The sequence below is a fragment of the Phodopus roborovskii genome, unplaced genomic scaffold, assembly GCF_943737965.1.
Source record: "Phodopus roborovskii unplaced genomic scaffold, PHOROB, whole genome shotgun sequence".
NCBI classification, from domain to species: Eukaryota; Metazoa; Chordata; class Mammalia; order Rodentia; family Cricetidae; genus Phodopus; species Phodopus roborovskii.
Window position 1 is genome coordinate 3,693,511 of NW_026126485.1, and position 15,876 is coordinate 3,709,386.

General features: G+C 42.4%; 1 protein-coding gene across 1 annotated transcript in view; it reads left to right on the plus strand.

Annotated features, from left to right (window-relative positions):
- Actn2 (actinin alpha 2) overlaps positions 1-15,876 on the plus strand; it is a 67,891-nt gene that overhangs the window by 13,530 nt on the left and 38,485 nt on the right. Inside the window, exons 2-4 of the mRNA XM_051194749.1 lie at positions 14,180-14,294; positions 14,748-14,867; positions 15,663-15,749. Coding sequence (XP_051050706.1) covers positions 14,180-14,294; positions 14,748-14,867; positions 15,663-15,749 — 322 coding nt within the window. The remainder of the gene's footprint in view (positions 1-14,179; positions 14,295-14,747; positions 14,868-15,662; positions 15,750-15,876) is intronic.

The window sequence follows — 15,876 nt, forward strand, 5'->3', positions numbered from 1 at the left end:
ATCAATCAGCCTTAAAAAAAGAGAGAGAAGAAAATTTGCTAGTTGTACATCTTCACACCTCATAAAACAAAACTTGTATATGCTTGTAACTCTGCCCTAGGAGAAGAAGTAAAAGGATCCATGAGTGTTCGAGGCCAGCCTCAGCTACACAGGGAGGTTAAGGCCAGCCTGGGACCCTCAAAATTTTTGATTTTTCCAACTCCTTTTTCTTTTCTTTTTCTTTTTTTTTTTTTCCATTTATGGTGCTGGCTTTGAACCAACCCAGGGCCTGATATATTCAAGGCAAGTGCTATACCCCTGAACTACATCCCAGCACTCCAAATTACTTAAATTTAAAAAAAAAATTTTTTTTGCATTTATTTTGAATTTGTGCATATGTATACACCCATGTACTGTGGAGGTCAGTGGACAACTTTCAGGGGTCGGTTCTCCTCACCATCTTAATTCCAAGGACTGAACTCAGGTCATCAGGCCTGGGGTAAGTGCCTTTACCTACTGAGCTTAGTGACTTGCTGGCCCTCCAAATTACTTCTTCAAGCTATATTTCAAAGTGAATGCATAAGTGATGTGTGTTTATTGTGAAATACAAAGGTGAGAAAAAGTTAAAAGGCATACATCAAAGAAAAACTAAAGACATTCTGTCTCCATGCCTCCTAGACAGCTTTGGACATGATGTAGAAGCATTTGCTTATCTGTTTTAAACCACAACATGGAATTGTCTGAAATGGTAAAAATTAAAGACTTCGTTTTGCACCTTCGTGAGCATCTCTGGGAAGCTTTCTTTAAAATTAAAAACCAAAATATTTGATGTGTATGGTGTTTTGCCTACATGTAGGCCTGTGGACCTAGTGCATACCTGGTGCCTGTGAAGGCCAGAAGGTAGTCTGGAACTAGAGCAAATGTTGGGAGTGCTGAGAATTGAACTCAGGTCGCCAGGAAGAGTAAGCAGTCACTGCTCTTAATCTCTTGAGCCATCTCTCCAGTCCTTAGGGAACCTTCCTCATGAAGAAATCCCAGCCTAGCTACCTGCTGTGTCCAGTTAGTGGGATGCTGGAAATGCCCAACTTCCATGTTTTTGCCATATGGTAAGCGTTCCCTCTGCCATATATAAGGAAAGCTGTGCCTGTACCTGACGGAAGTCTGGGACAACAATGCAGACAATATGGTGTATTCCAAAAGCTGCGTCCTCCCAAAATGAATGCTTTCATCCCTCTGTGTAGGCAGCCATTTATTTGAGTACCCCAAAATAGTAACAGTATGGTGAACTCGAATTAAAGACTATTTGCTGTCTGTGTGAAACAAGCTGCTTCCCTAGTTGCTGGATGAGCTGACATGGGGACATCGGTGTGCTTTTCTTTAAGCTTCAAATTCACCCTCAGGAAGAGAATGAGCAAAGTATAATAATCTGAGTAACAGTCGGTCATGCCCTCCCCAGGAACTTCGTGTCATGCATGGCTCCTTGGCTCCCAGGGAGCAAGTTATTTTGGGAAGCATAGCTCAGGATCGATCAGATGGAGCCTTAATGTGGTTGCTCACCAGTAAGCCCTTGGAGGAATTCTCCACCCATCCCATGCCATAGTTGGGAAGCAGGTGTGACCCCACAGAACACCAGGCTAGTGGCTGAGCTGGGCTGTTGGCCTAGCACGTTAGAGCTTGTATGATCAGACCCCAGGAGCTTTCATGTGATCCTGAGCTTTTACTCCAACTGTTTCATCTTTTACAGAAAAAATGAATTAGACTTTTGTTATGAAGCTGTTTGCTTAGTTTAACATATGTGTCTATCCTTAAAATAGTTGGGGAGGAATCCCTCAGTTCTTGTCTTCAGTGTTGGATTTGACACTTAAAAGGAAGAGCTTCCCCAAGATCAGTGGTGACCTTTATTTAGAAGGGAGGATGCATGGGACTGGGGCCAGTGATAGAGCACTTACCCAGGTTCCACTCCCAACACTGAAAAAAATTAGCAGAAGAGGTCTTATATACCAACCTAAAGCTTTTTTCTGTTTACTTATTCAGTGTGTGTGTGCGCACTCAGTGTGCTCATGCCTGTGTGCGTGTGTGTTTGAACATGTGTATGTGTACTTGTAAGCAGGTGCACTTGTACCAAGGCATGCTTGTGGAGGTCAGAGGACAACTTTCAGGAGTTACTTCCCTTCTATCATGTGAGTCCTGGATGTCAAACTTAGGTTGTCAGGCTTGGTGGCCAGCTCTTTTGCCTGATAAGCTATGCCACCAGTCTCAGGGGTTTATATTATTATTATTATTATTATTATTATTATTATTATTATTATTATTATTATTATTATATTTGTATTTTAAAGCCAGGTGTAGTAGTACATGGGCAGCAGAATCTCTATGAGCCAGACCAGCAAGGGCTACATAATGAGACCCTGTCTAAAAACCAAAAACAAACAGAATTTTGTTTTGAGAGGCTGGAGAGATGGCTCAGCTGTTAAGAGCATCAGATGCTCTTCTAGAGGACCCAGGTTCAACTCCCAGTACCCACATAGTATCTCACAGCTACATGTAACTCCCTCTTCTGATCTCCATGGGCATTAAGCTCATATATGGTGCAAGACACACATTCAGGCAAAACACCCGTACACATAAAAATAAATAAATGAAAGTTTTGAAAGTTGTTTGAACAATGTTCCTTGAGTGAGTATGCATTATCTGCTAGCCTTAGGACTCTGAGCCTCAGCATGTTTGTTCTCGTTAGAAAGAAGTTAAGAATGTCAGGAGTAGATGAGTAGTCACAGCTGAAAAACAAGACTTGGGAGTGTGAGCAATAGACTTCTGCAAGGGGTGATGAAGTGTTCTGGGGACTTCTGACCAGGGAGAGATCAACAGACGGAAGCTGCTTGGCTTCTTGATAAATGTAAGATCTTTGTTAGGAAGAAAAAAAAATGCTAAATAAGCCAACCTAAATCCAGCATTGCTTATGGAGTTCAGTATCAGAGGGAACATGAGGCTACAGATTGGATTTCATTTATTTTTGACTTTTTGAGACTGGCCACACTATATAGCTAGAACTCATTGTGTAGCCAAGGCTAGCTTGGAAATCACTGTATAATCCAGGATTGGCCTCAAACTCCTTATCTTCCTCCCTCTTGTTCCTTATTTTAGAATGTCAGGCATGCACCACCATGCCTGGCTATGTTGTGCTTTAGAGGAAAATTTGACATAGAAAAAGTATGTAGAAACACATGATTTAAGACTGTTATTGGTTTTGTTGGACAAAAGAGGCACACTGTGATGTAAGAACAACATGTAATAGGTGCCTTGCTCTTGTATTTGTTTCTGTTTACCTTCATCAAAATCAATCAAGTTTAAGCTGACAGAAGTAGATCATTAGGTAAAAGCATTTACTGTGTAAGCATAAGGACCCAGTTCAAGTCTCTAGCACACATGTAAAAGCTGGGGTGTGACTGTGTACACCTGTAACCCCAGCAGTGTGTGGGAGTGGAGATGGGATTTATTGGCCAGCCTAGTTCCAAGCTTAGTGAGAGACCCTGTCTGAAAGGAACAAGGAAAAGAGTGATAAAATGGGGACACCCAACATTCTCCTCTGATACACACAGACACACATAAACTGTGCATATCCATCTCATCATCTCATACATAATGTATGAGTGGTAAAGTTCTTGCAGAGGACTAAGTTGAGTTCTCAGCATCCACGTTGGCTGGCTCACACATGCTGGAATATACCCACGCACGGACACATACACACAATCAAAAAAAGATTACACTTTAACTGGGTGATGGTGGCGCATGCCTTTAATCCCAACTTGGAAGGCAGAAGCAGGTGGATTTCTGAGTTCAAGGCCAGCTGGTTTCCAGAAAAGCTAGAGCTTTTACAAGAGAAACCGTCTCAAAAAACAAACAAAACAAAACAAAAGATTACATTTTAGACTAGAGTAGTGAGTGTTTAGCCTGTCTGTACATCTTTAGAAGAATAACTCTATTAATAGAGTTCTTAAATAAAACCATATAAGAGTGAATCCATGTTAAAGATGTTCACTGGCCTTGAGCTAATGGCACTCCCCTGCCTCAGCCTCTTAAAGTCCTTCTATTGCAGCTGTAAATCACCATACCCAGCTTAGATAGGTGGGTTTTCAATGATGTCATGTGTATGACTGTAGACCACAGATGAGCATATAAGGGGCTTAAGAGTGCACCAGAGCCCAGCTCTCTCCCTGTGGAACTCCGCTTTGTTAGCCATCTCTCACCTCTATGTTCCTTAGCTATAATTTCTTCCATCCTTTCTGGGTGTTACTTATTTACTTTTGTGCATGTGTTGAGGGTGGGTGGGGTGTGTGCATGTGTTTGTACAGGTGCACTCACATATGCATGTGTGTGTGAAAGCCAGAGGACATCATCATAGGTCTTTCCTGTCGCTCTCCATCTTAGTTTCTGAGGTGGGTGTCTTACTGAACCTGAGCTTGCCATTTTTATTTTGGCTGGCCAGCGAGCCCCCAGAAGTGGGTACGAGGGACCCACACGAAGGTTCTTAGGCTTGTACAGGAAGCACTTTAACCACTGAACCATCTCCCTGTTCCCTTTTTCTGGATGTTTTGAGAAAGATTCCCACATATCAGAGAGATCATTCTTCAAACCCCAGTTCATCCAGGCTAGATTCAGCTTCGTTGAAGAATCCAGAAAGTGTTATTTCTTGGTACACAACTTCTTAGCACTTGTGTTTCTGATTTCTGAGAAGCCTATGGATCAGACAGAAGGCACATTCATGAGTATGGCAGTTGAAGCCTGATGTTCCTACTTCAGAATTTCTGATTAAGGCCAGGGCTGAATAAGGCTGCCTTTCTAAGTGCCGGAGGAGCCATGGTTAGCCTACCCACTTGATCACCCATGAGTGGATTCTATTTTTATACATCCTCTCCAGTAAAGTTGTCTGTTATTTTTGCCCCCTCCCTTCTCTCTCAGCTTACAGAGTGTTTTTTCATGTTTGAGAATTCTACAGTTAAGTCTGGCAGATGATTTTTAAATGTAGAACTTGCATGTTCTTAGCATTTAAAAAAACAAAAAAACTGGTTACACTTTGAAAGCTTGATGAGTAAGATCATATTCAGCAACAGATTTCCAGGCATGGTGGTAGCTCATGCCTGTGATTCTGGGATTCTGGGGCAGGAGGATTGCAAATGCAAGGCCAGCCTGAGCTGCAGAACGAAACCCTGTCTCAAAGAAGAAGGAAAAAACAAAACCAAAAAAAAAAAACAAAAACAAAACAAAACAAAACAAAAAAAACATGCTTACCATCTGACTCAGGTGGTAGAGTGCTTGCTTAGGATGTACAAAGACCTAGGTTCTACACCCAGAACTTCATATATCAGATTTACTACAATCCCACCACCACTCAGGAGGCGGAGGCAGTAGGATCAGTAGTTTGGTTTGGACTACTTAGGGAGTTTGAGGCTAGCCTGAGACACATGAGACCCTGTCACAGACAAACCCCAAACAAGAAATGATTATGACATGCCACTGTACTCCAAGGACTATCCCCAACAGAGATCAGAGAACCCTGCCAATCTGCAATTGTTGGTTTCTCCAGCATCTCCTGAATGTTTGTGAAGACAGTGGGCAGGGCTTCTGAAAGCTCTTACGATGTTTGTTGACATTCCTCCATGAAAACCTAAGGGTCCCAAGGCTTTAGATAGAAAGCATACTGAATCCCACCAGGTAGGGTCTGCCTGGGTGTATACACTCTTGCATCATCTTCCCACCATTAAATGTGCTGCCATTGCTATCCTTGAACATCATTTAAAGACAACCATGTTTGCTAATGCAATCCAATGTATTCATGACCTAGATTGTGGACATGGGAAATCTGAAGTGGGATGGACAGGCTCTGGTCCTTTGGGTGATATGAAAAAGGGCAGCATTGGAGGTGTATCCAGTGTATTAGGAACCATGTCCTGATTTAAGTGTAACTTTATTATTTAATTGTCCCTTAGCAATAAGGTTATTTTTTAATTATGTAGGCAAAGATTCCTTCTATCAGCAAAACTAATGATCTGGACACTTTTATTAGATTCAGATTCTGATGTGCAAACATTGGCCAGAAAACTGGTAAAGGCTCTTGCCACTAAGCCTGACAACTTGAGTTTGATTCCCAGGACCCACATGGCAAAGGGAGAGAGAACCAATTCCCACAAGTTGTCTTCTGATCACCATATACACACCACAGTATACACACAGCTAGACTATAGGCACATACAATAAATGTAATTTTTAAAGATATGCTAATTATGGGTCTGAGACTCCAAAGTAGTTTGATTCATATCCATCCATCCATCCATCCATCCTGTCTCTCTCCTTTCTTCCCTCCTCCTCTTCTCCCTTTCCTTTCTTCCTCCATTTCTCTATCCCTCTCTCTGATTTCTTTTCTCCCTCTCCTTCTATTTTATATGACAAGGTCTCTCTAGCTTAGGCTGACAATAACTCACTCTGTAGTCTGGGGTGGTTGACCTGTGTTTCCCCCATCATAGTGTCTAATATGATCTTGGAGATTAAGTAGGGTTTGTTGGCAGAGAATGGAATAATTGCCTACTGTGTAGCTTGATGCCTGACCATGTAAATTATGAGAACATTGGGGTTCTGAATGAACTTCAAGTCATCCTGGTGATAGATGGTAACTGCCTTGAAGGATCCTTAGAATTAATGTTCCTGATGTTGTATATTCTGTAAGGAGTAAGGTTTTTCCTCCCGCCGCTGGTCTTGTCCCGCCGCCGCGCCAGCCCCAATTAACACACAGAGACTCTGTATTTGAAATAATGATGTTGGCCAGTTACTTGTTTCTTATCGGCTAGTTCTGTCTTAAGTATTAACCCATTTCTATTAATCTCCACGTAGTCTTATCTTACCGGAGAGAGAGGCCACCGGCATTCTGCTCTCTCCATCTTCCATCTTCACTCCTCCTTCCTACTTCCTCGAACCCTCCTTGTCACCTAGTCCCTCCTCTCTTGCTTTCCTATTGGCCAACAGTGCTTTATTCATTAAACAGTATGAGAAACATATTTACAGAATGACATCTCCCATCAAAGTAAATTTGCTCCAATTTACTTATTTTCAGCCCAAGGATGGAACTCAGCACCCTGTGCATACTAAACTAAACAAGAATTCAATACCTAAGCTATATCCCAGCCCTGCTTTGGTGAAGTTCTATGAACAGTTGAAAGGTGTACAACCTTGAAGATGTAGAATTTTTTTTCATTTGGATGATTATTGCATCTTATGGCTTATGTTTTGTCACTACTGTGAATGCCTTCTGAGTCTAGAGACTTCCTGAATGAAGAAGAGGCCTGCAAACACCTTCCTTGATATTTTCCAAGATGGCGGATTGTCTGGATATTTTTAATTTCGTTTGTTTGAGAGAGATTCTCTTTGCTTAGACTTGGCTGCCTTGGAACTTTCTATGTAGACAAAGTTAGCTTTGAACTCAAAGATATCCCCACTTCTGCCTCCCAAATGCTGGGATTAAAGGCATGTGCCACCACAGTCAGCTGGATAATTAAATTTAAGACCAACTGTTGGCCTCTTTTGTGTTTGTTGTTACACTTCAATGCATGCATATGTGATGGGAGATGCCATTATGTATATATGTTTCTCATACTGGTTAATGAATAAAGTACTGTTGGCCAATAGGAATGGAAGATAGGCAGGACTAGGAGATGAGGAGGAAAGAGGAAATAGTAAGGAGGAGTCAAGATGAAGAGACTGGGGAGACCAGACACCTGCCCCTTTCCCCGATAAGAAGACCACGTGGAAATATTAGATTAACAGAAATGGGTTAATACTTAAGACAGAGCTAGCTGATAAGAAACTAGTACCTGGCCAACAGAATTATATCTAAACCAGAGTCTCTGTGTGTTATGTGGGGCTGGTGTGGCCGTGGGACAAGACTCGGCAGTGGGCGGAAAAAACCGTACTCCTTACATATGGCGCCCAACATGGGGCACGAACCCATGACCCTGAGATTAAGAGTCTCATGCTCTACCGGGTCAGGTCAATCTCAGATGTCTCTTCAGGAGTCATCCACCTTGTTTTTTGAAAGATCTCTCTCTGGCCTGTAACTCTTCAAGTGGTATAGGTCAGCGTGCCCCAAGAATCTTCTTGTCTCTACCTCTTCATCTCTAGGATTACAAGCATGTGCCACTATGCCTAGCATTTTTAACATGGTTTCTGGGGGGGGGTTGCATGGTTTTTATATAGGTTCTGGCTGATTGAACACAGGCCCTCGGGCTTACAAGGCAAGCTCCTTCACCAGATAAGCTATTCTTCAAATTGCTACACTGTTAGCTTTGGATATGGCTTCCATATTCCATTATTGGCACTGTAGCATTCATTTGGACTGCACAGTGTCACTTCTTGTGTGGTGCATATACTATCAAGGCTTTTCTATCAAGGAGTCAAGAAGGGTAATATTGAGGCAGCCACATGGATGCTTGGCAGTTTCCATCCTCAGGGTTAGGCCACCTACTCTCTGAGAAGTCAGAGTGTCCCTAATCAGTGGCAATGCTGAAACAATATATCCTTCAGAGAATGAACTCTGTCCTCTCTCCTCCTTCCTCTGCCTTCCCCAAAGATGCTGAATGCACGGGCAGCTCTCTAGAATGTATTTTCCTTCTTTAATAGTGACCAAGAACCAGGAAGGGAATCACTGATTTTGGCAAATTAGGAATTTATGAAGTAGAAAAGAAGACACTGTTAAAGCAGTTGTTATAAATAGAATGGTAAATGGAGCATTTAAAACAGTAACTTAAAGCAAATGTGTATTTTTAATACATATTTTTAAATTAATTCTCTCTCTCTCTCTCTCTCTCTCTCTCTCTCTCTCTCTCTCTCTCTCTCTCTGGTCAGTGTGTGTTTAGAATCATCTCTCTAGGTAGTAGCAGCCAGCCCACTCCTGTATTTATCCTCTTAATAACCATTTGAACTATTTCATAATGCTGACCATGGCAGTGACTGTACCAATTTTATAGCTGGGCAACCAACAGGATGTGAAGGACAAATAATTGCACAGTGTCACAGTCAGAAATAGAAAGTGAATTCTGAGCCATGATTTCAGGCTGGACTCAGCTCCCTGCCCATCCTCCCTGCTCCTTTTTGGGAAATTTTGGCTGTTCTACCTGGAGGTTTCAGGCCAGGGCAAGTGTCAGGGCAGGCTTAGAAGACACAGTGTGTGCTTCTTGTCTCCCTGAGAAAAGGTAGTGACAAGTAACTTGAGAGTCATGGCATGATTCCATGGTTCCTAACCATGCCCCTAAGGACCATACTGTCTTGTTGCTGGGGAATTCACTTTCATTCTGTAGAGCCCAGTCCATTGCATTTAGAAAAACCATAAGGAGTTTCCATTTTAGAGTGTCTGAAATGTGTATTATATGTAGTAGTTATTGACAGAAAAGGTGAGCAAAGGAGTAGAAATGTATTTGTATATGGCCAAAATTTATATGTGGAGAACAGGAGTGGTGAATCAAAGAGCTGGAACAAACTTGAAATCTTTTTACTGAAAGTAACCTAGCCAGGCCTGGTGACACAGACCTATAATCTCAGCTACTTAGAAGTCTGAGGCAGGAGAATCACATATTCAAGACTTGCCTGAGCTACATCTTGAGTCAAGGTCAGCTTAGGTAACTTAGACTCTGTTTTTACTGAGGTAGCTCTGTGGTAGAACACCTGTGTAGCATTTATGAAGTCCTATGTTCAGTCCCTAGGGCCACAGCAAAGGTGGGGAGGGAGAGAGGAAGTAGAGGAGGAAGAGGAAGAGCAGAAGGGAGAGGAGGCGGTGCAACAGATTCTTCTAGGTTCATGATTGGTCTTTGTATCCCCAGCAGAAATGTCTTAAGGTACACATGTGGCCAAAGAGGAACAATAACAATAATTGTACAATAAAAGAAAACAAGCAAAAAAATATTACATGGGGCTGGAGAAATGACTCAGTGGTTAAGAACACTGGTTGCCCTTTGAGGGGACTAAGTTAGATTCACATGAGGACTAGCATGTCAGCTCACAACTGAATGTTACTGTAGCTCCAAGGGACCTGACACCTTTCTCTGGCCTCTATGAGCACAACCCATGCACATGGTGCACAGATATATCTGCAAGCCAAACATCCATATACATAAAATAAATTTAAAAAATTAAGATGTAACTACTTGTCATTAAAACATTCCTCATGAAAAAATTAATAAAATACTTTATGAATGAATGGGATGTTATTAGGTGTAATTGACTAAAATGTGAAGCCAAGTACCAAGCCACTGTGCTTAACTATTTACCTATTTCTAGACATCTGGAACACTTGGATTTATCACTGGATACAGAGAGATGGGAATAGTGGGGTAGAAGGGGCTTGAGCTGAAAGAAAGATAGTGGAGGGTCTCAGATTGCCCAGGCAGGTTCTAGGGCGAGCTTCGGGGTGGGAGACTTTTGTGTCTTTCCTCTATGACCTATCTCTAGTTCTCAGAGTGCCACTTTCCTTTAAGATGGGGCATCTGACTAGGGGATCTAGATCTAATGTGCTTCCTGGAGTAATGTGCTTCCTGGAGTAATGTGGCTATTTGAGTTGCTTCAAGGTTCAGTTCCCAGGGACCTTAAATATATAAATAAAATATATATATACTTATTTATGTATCACTAAACAAGAACATCTACGAAGAAAGCTTCAGAAGGTTGTAGAGTTTTGTTGCTGTCTTGTGTATCCTAAGAACTCAAATACTTTTCCTAGAAGCCCCTGTGATAGCAAAGGTATAGGAACAGTGTTTCTAGGCTGTGACAATTAAAACTGTAAGTAGAATGAAAGTTAAACATTGTAAGAAGTATTCCACTTCAGATTCACTGGCCCCTTTGCCAGCAATTATCATAGAGCCATCTGAATCCCCTCCCCACGTTCCTTAGACACCCCTTGTTGGTGCTTTGGAGAACTCACTTGAAGATAGGATGTGTCTTGGGGCTGCATCCTGCTGAACACATTGGCCTTTTAGGTTACACTCATTCTCTGGACTTGTACAACCTTGTAATATGTGTGATAAAAAACCTCCACTGTAGTTATACCCAAGAAAAGACAGTGTCAGAGTGATATTCACAGCATTCCATAGCTGCTTTGGGGCTATGTTCAGAAGTTCTTCTGATACCCTGAGTTTGAAAGGATGTAAATGATAATATACCAAGTACCACACGGCTTGTCCTGTTTTAAGTAGAACCTAAATAAAAGCAACTCTATAAATGTTTACATTATTATATTTTCCTTTCTGTTGATTTTTAGGCTATCTGGTATTCTGCAGCATCACATACATATGTAATTAATCTTGGTCTTGTCAGTTAAACAAAGATGAGCACCTTTCAGGTAGTTCTGTTGTATAATGTTGGTTCTTAAAAATTCTTTAAATTTTTAAAAAGTGTGTGTGTGCATGCTGTGTGTGTGTGTGTGTGTGTGTGTGTGTGTGTGTGTGTGGTGTGAGGGTGTGTGTGGGGGGAGTGTGGGGGATGTGTCAAAGGACATCTTTCAGGAGTTTATTCTCTTCTTCCACCACATGGATCCCAGAAATCTAATTTAAATAATCGGGCTAAGCCATATTGCCGGCCCTGCTTTTTGTTTGTGTGCTTTTTGTTTTGTTTTGGTTTATAAAGTCTCAAGTAGCCCAGGCTGGCCTCAAACTCTGTATGTAGCCAGGAATGTCCTTGAACTCCTATTTTCGTGCTTCTACCTCCCAAGTGCTGGGATCAAACCCTGGGTTTTTTGTTTTGTTTTTTGTTTTTTTGTTACTAGAGACCAAACCCAGGGATAATGCATGCCATGCAAGTACTCTACCAGTTGAGGTATACTCACAGCCACTAAGTACATATAATTAATATGGATTACATTTACATAACATTCTAAGAGCCATCTTACCTTCAGATAGCAAGCCTTACTGTCTGGGGTGATGCTGGGGAATGTTCCCTGGCTACCCCACCTCACACAGTTTCAACTGCCACTTGGAATTAGAGACCACCACATCGGTAGGTTCTAGGTCTCTAGGGGCTTCCATGTTTATACCTAAAGCTCAAGTGTGCTTAGGAGAAGTAATTACTCATTTAGACTCTTAGGGAAAACTTGATTTCTGTAAATCGGAGGAAATGCTTACACATTTTGCCATTGAATTTATATCAGTTTCATGTAGTTAATGGAACAAATGACTGAAAAATTCAAAAGTCCCCTTTATTAATTGGTTTTGATGGGCACTGTGCTTTTTTCCTGGCCTGCTTGGAAGCACCCTGCTTGGGAGAGGTTGATTTTTCTATGAGTACAGACCCTCTTTGTATGTCCCCTGCCTGCCCCCTCCCCCGTTTGTTGTGGTAAGCACTTTGTTCCTGAACCTAGCAGCTGTTGTGACAAAGGGACAGTTTGCATTCTTAGCCAGCAGCTGCCTGAAGCATTTCTAATCTGGTTTTGGCAGGAAATAGCACACTGGTGAAAGCCAAGTTAAAAGAAACTTGAAAAATAAGAGTAACTTAGGGCAACACTAATGTGTGGTTCATTTTCCTCTGCCAATTGTACTCGTAACTTGTTAATATGATGGGACCTAGAGGCATTCTGGGTAGGCAGTGTTTAGTCAAGTTTAAAATCCAGAATCTAGGTGCTGGAGACATGACTTGGGGTCATGACTGTGAACTACTCTTCAGGGGACCCAAATTCAGTTCTCAACACCCCCATCAGGTGGTTTACAACCAACTACAGCTCCAGGCGATGTGATGCCTTCTTCTGGGCTCACGGGCACCTATACTCTCTCTTTTTCTTTTTTTCTCTCTCTCTCCCGTTCTCTCTCTCTCCCGTTCTCTCTCTCTCCCGTTCTCTCTCTCTCCCGTTCTCTCTCTCTCCCGTTCTCTCTCTCTCTCTCTCTCTCTCTCTCTCTCTCTCTCTCTCTCTCACACACACACACACACACACACACACACAATTAAAAATAAAATAAACCTTTAAAAAATAGAATCTAGCTCAAGGCATAGAACAGGCTCCTAGGAGGTTATTACTATTTTTATTTTTTAAATAATATACTACAGATTTGTTTTAATTGATTAAGCTAAGAACTTAAATTGTTGTTCTTTCAAGATAAACCGATAATTAGTGGTTGTGGGTCCCTCCTTCCTCTGTGCTACACAGTGTCAGCCACCCTCTACAGAAAAGTTTCAACATTCCTTCAGCATTATCTTATGTCTCTATTCAGCAGGCAAGTTACTATAGCTGAATTCAAGGACTAAAATCATGTTGTTATTTAGTTCCTTTCCTTCAAAGTAAGAGTTCTTTGAAGGCACAGGTATTGGGTGTCTGTGTGGAGCCACTTCTCACTGATGGAAAACAAACAAACAAACAAACACTCCTGAAGAGGTGGGGAGAGGGCCCAGTAGGCAGAAGCACTTGTTGCCAAGCCTGACAATCTGAGTTCTATCCCCAAGGTCACGTGGTGGAAAGAAAGAACGGACTTCTAAGTTTGTCCTCTGGTCCCATCTGTGCGTCCTGGCATTCATGTACCTCTCTCCCCCACAAAATAAATGAACAAATAGATAAGTAATAAATGTAAAAAAATTTTAAAAATTCCTCCACTTGTAGTTGCAAATAAATGAATTTTTGTACCTAAGGAGTTTTTTGTTTGTTTGTTTCTCTGTATTGTTTTGGAGCCTGTCCTGGAACTAGCTCTGCAGACCAGCCTGGCCTCAAATTCACAGACATCTACCTGCCTCTGCCTTACTTGTACTGGGATTATAGGTGTGGGCCACCAATGCCCGGCTCACTTTTGTGTCTCCAATTCCTCTCTACATTGAATTCTGCTTCCTGTAGAAGGCCCAGGTAGTCCCAGCCTCTGACAGATCCTTCTAGTGGTTCCCAACTTTGCTAATGCTGAGACACTTTAATTCATTTCCTCATGTTGTGGTGAGCCCCCCCCCCATACACCATAAAATTATTTCGATGCTACTGCATAACTGTAATGTTGTTACTGTTATGAATCGTAATGTAAATATTCGACTTGCAGGATATCTGATATGAGGCCCCTGTGAATGAGTGGCTTGACCCCAAAGGGCTCACAACCCACAGGTTGAGAACCATTGCTTTCGAAGGTGCCAGATGCCGTTCATGAAGACGATGTCCCTCCACTGCCTGGCCTATGCTCACCGAGTCTGGTTTTCCCTGCAGACCTTCACTGCCTGGTGCAACTCGCACCTGCGGAAAGCTGGAACCCAGATCGAGAACATCGAGGAGGATTTCCGGAATGGCCTCAAGCTCATGCTGCTTCTGGAAGTCATCTCAGGTGGGTGTACAGGCTCTGGACTTCTTACATGTGACCTGCAGGACAGTGTCTGTAAAGATGAACATACGCTTTAAGGTTGACTGGCTACAACATGGCAAAAAGCCAGGTGCAGTTAATCCCAGCACTGGGGAAGCAGAGGCAGATGAAGTAAAGAGAAATCTGCCTGGATTGTTTTCTTGTTTTGTTTTTTGCTGTTGTTGATTTTCCCCTGTTCTAAATGAAGAATGGATTCTGTATAGAATGGACTTTTAAAACGTTTAGGGCTGGATGTGACAGTACTTCTCTATAATTCCAGTCTGAATCAAAAGGATCGCCATGAGTTTGAAGCCAGCCTAAGCTACATAGGGAGTTGCAGGCCAGAAATAAATGGCCCCTGGTCCAGGCCAGTGCACTGAATCTCTTGATTCAGGACTAAGGCAGTACTCTCACTGCATGATTCTCTTCTTTCTTCAGGGGAAAGGCTGCCCAAACCTGACCGGGGCAAAATGCGGTTCCACAAGATTGCGAATGTCAACAAGGCTTTGGATTACATAGCCAGCAAGGGGGTAAAACTGGTGTCTATTGGGGCTGAAGGTAGGTGACAGGTGACCTCATAAGCAAGTTGTGGCCTGTGCCTTCTGTTTTCCTTTCCCTCCCACGGTGTTCCATGCCCGTCTGGGTCATACCCCCTTCTAGGCACTGCCTATAGACTTGAGAACCAGGAATGGATACAAGATTCTATACCTGTAAATAACAACATCAAGTGTCACTCCTTGTCTTCTTCAGACCTATTAATGGAATTGGAAAGAAGATTCATGTCTGGAAGACTCTAGGTTAGGAAGTGATCACTAGGACCAGGTGTGGTGCTGAGATATGCCTGTTATTTCAGAACGTGAGAGGCCAAGGTCCACCGTAAATTTGAGTCCAGTCTGGCTACTTAGGGAGTTCAAGGCCAGCCCTGGGTGCACAATAAGACTCCATCTCAAAAGAAAAACAAATCAAAACTGAAGGAAGGGAGCAGCCTCCCCATTGTCAGTGGAAGACAGTACCAGGGGAAGCCAGGAGCTGGACCAGATGCATGTCACTGTGAGTGCTGAGTTCTGTAGCTGCCATTTAGGGAAGACTGCAAGAAAGATTGGAGTAGAGTGCCTTCCCTCTAAGGTGGTCTTAGAACTCCCAGGTGGTCTGCGGTGACAAAGCATATACAAGATTAGTGCTAATTACTAACTCAGAATTCAATTAAACTAGAGCCATTTGCTTATAAATGCCACACAACCAGACTCTCTGCACTACTTGTTTAAACAGACGGGTCCTCTCATGTGTATCCTTGCCAATGAGTTGTGTAGCGATTTGTATCATCTGTCCATTAACTTGTTTTTCTCACCACAGAAATAGTTGATGGCAATGTGAAAATGACCCTGGGTATGATCTGGACCATCATCCTTCGCTTTGCCATTCAGGACATCTCAGTGGAAGGTAAGTCTCGAATGGCGACGCGGTTGTCTAATTTGGAAACTGCTTGTAAATTAAATTTTGAGTAGGATATTGTGACATTGAAAAGTCATTATTGAACGAGAGGCATCTAAATTGAGTTTTCAGAATT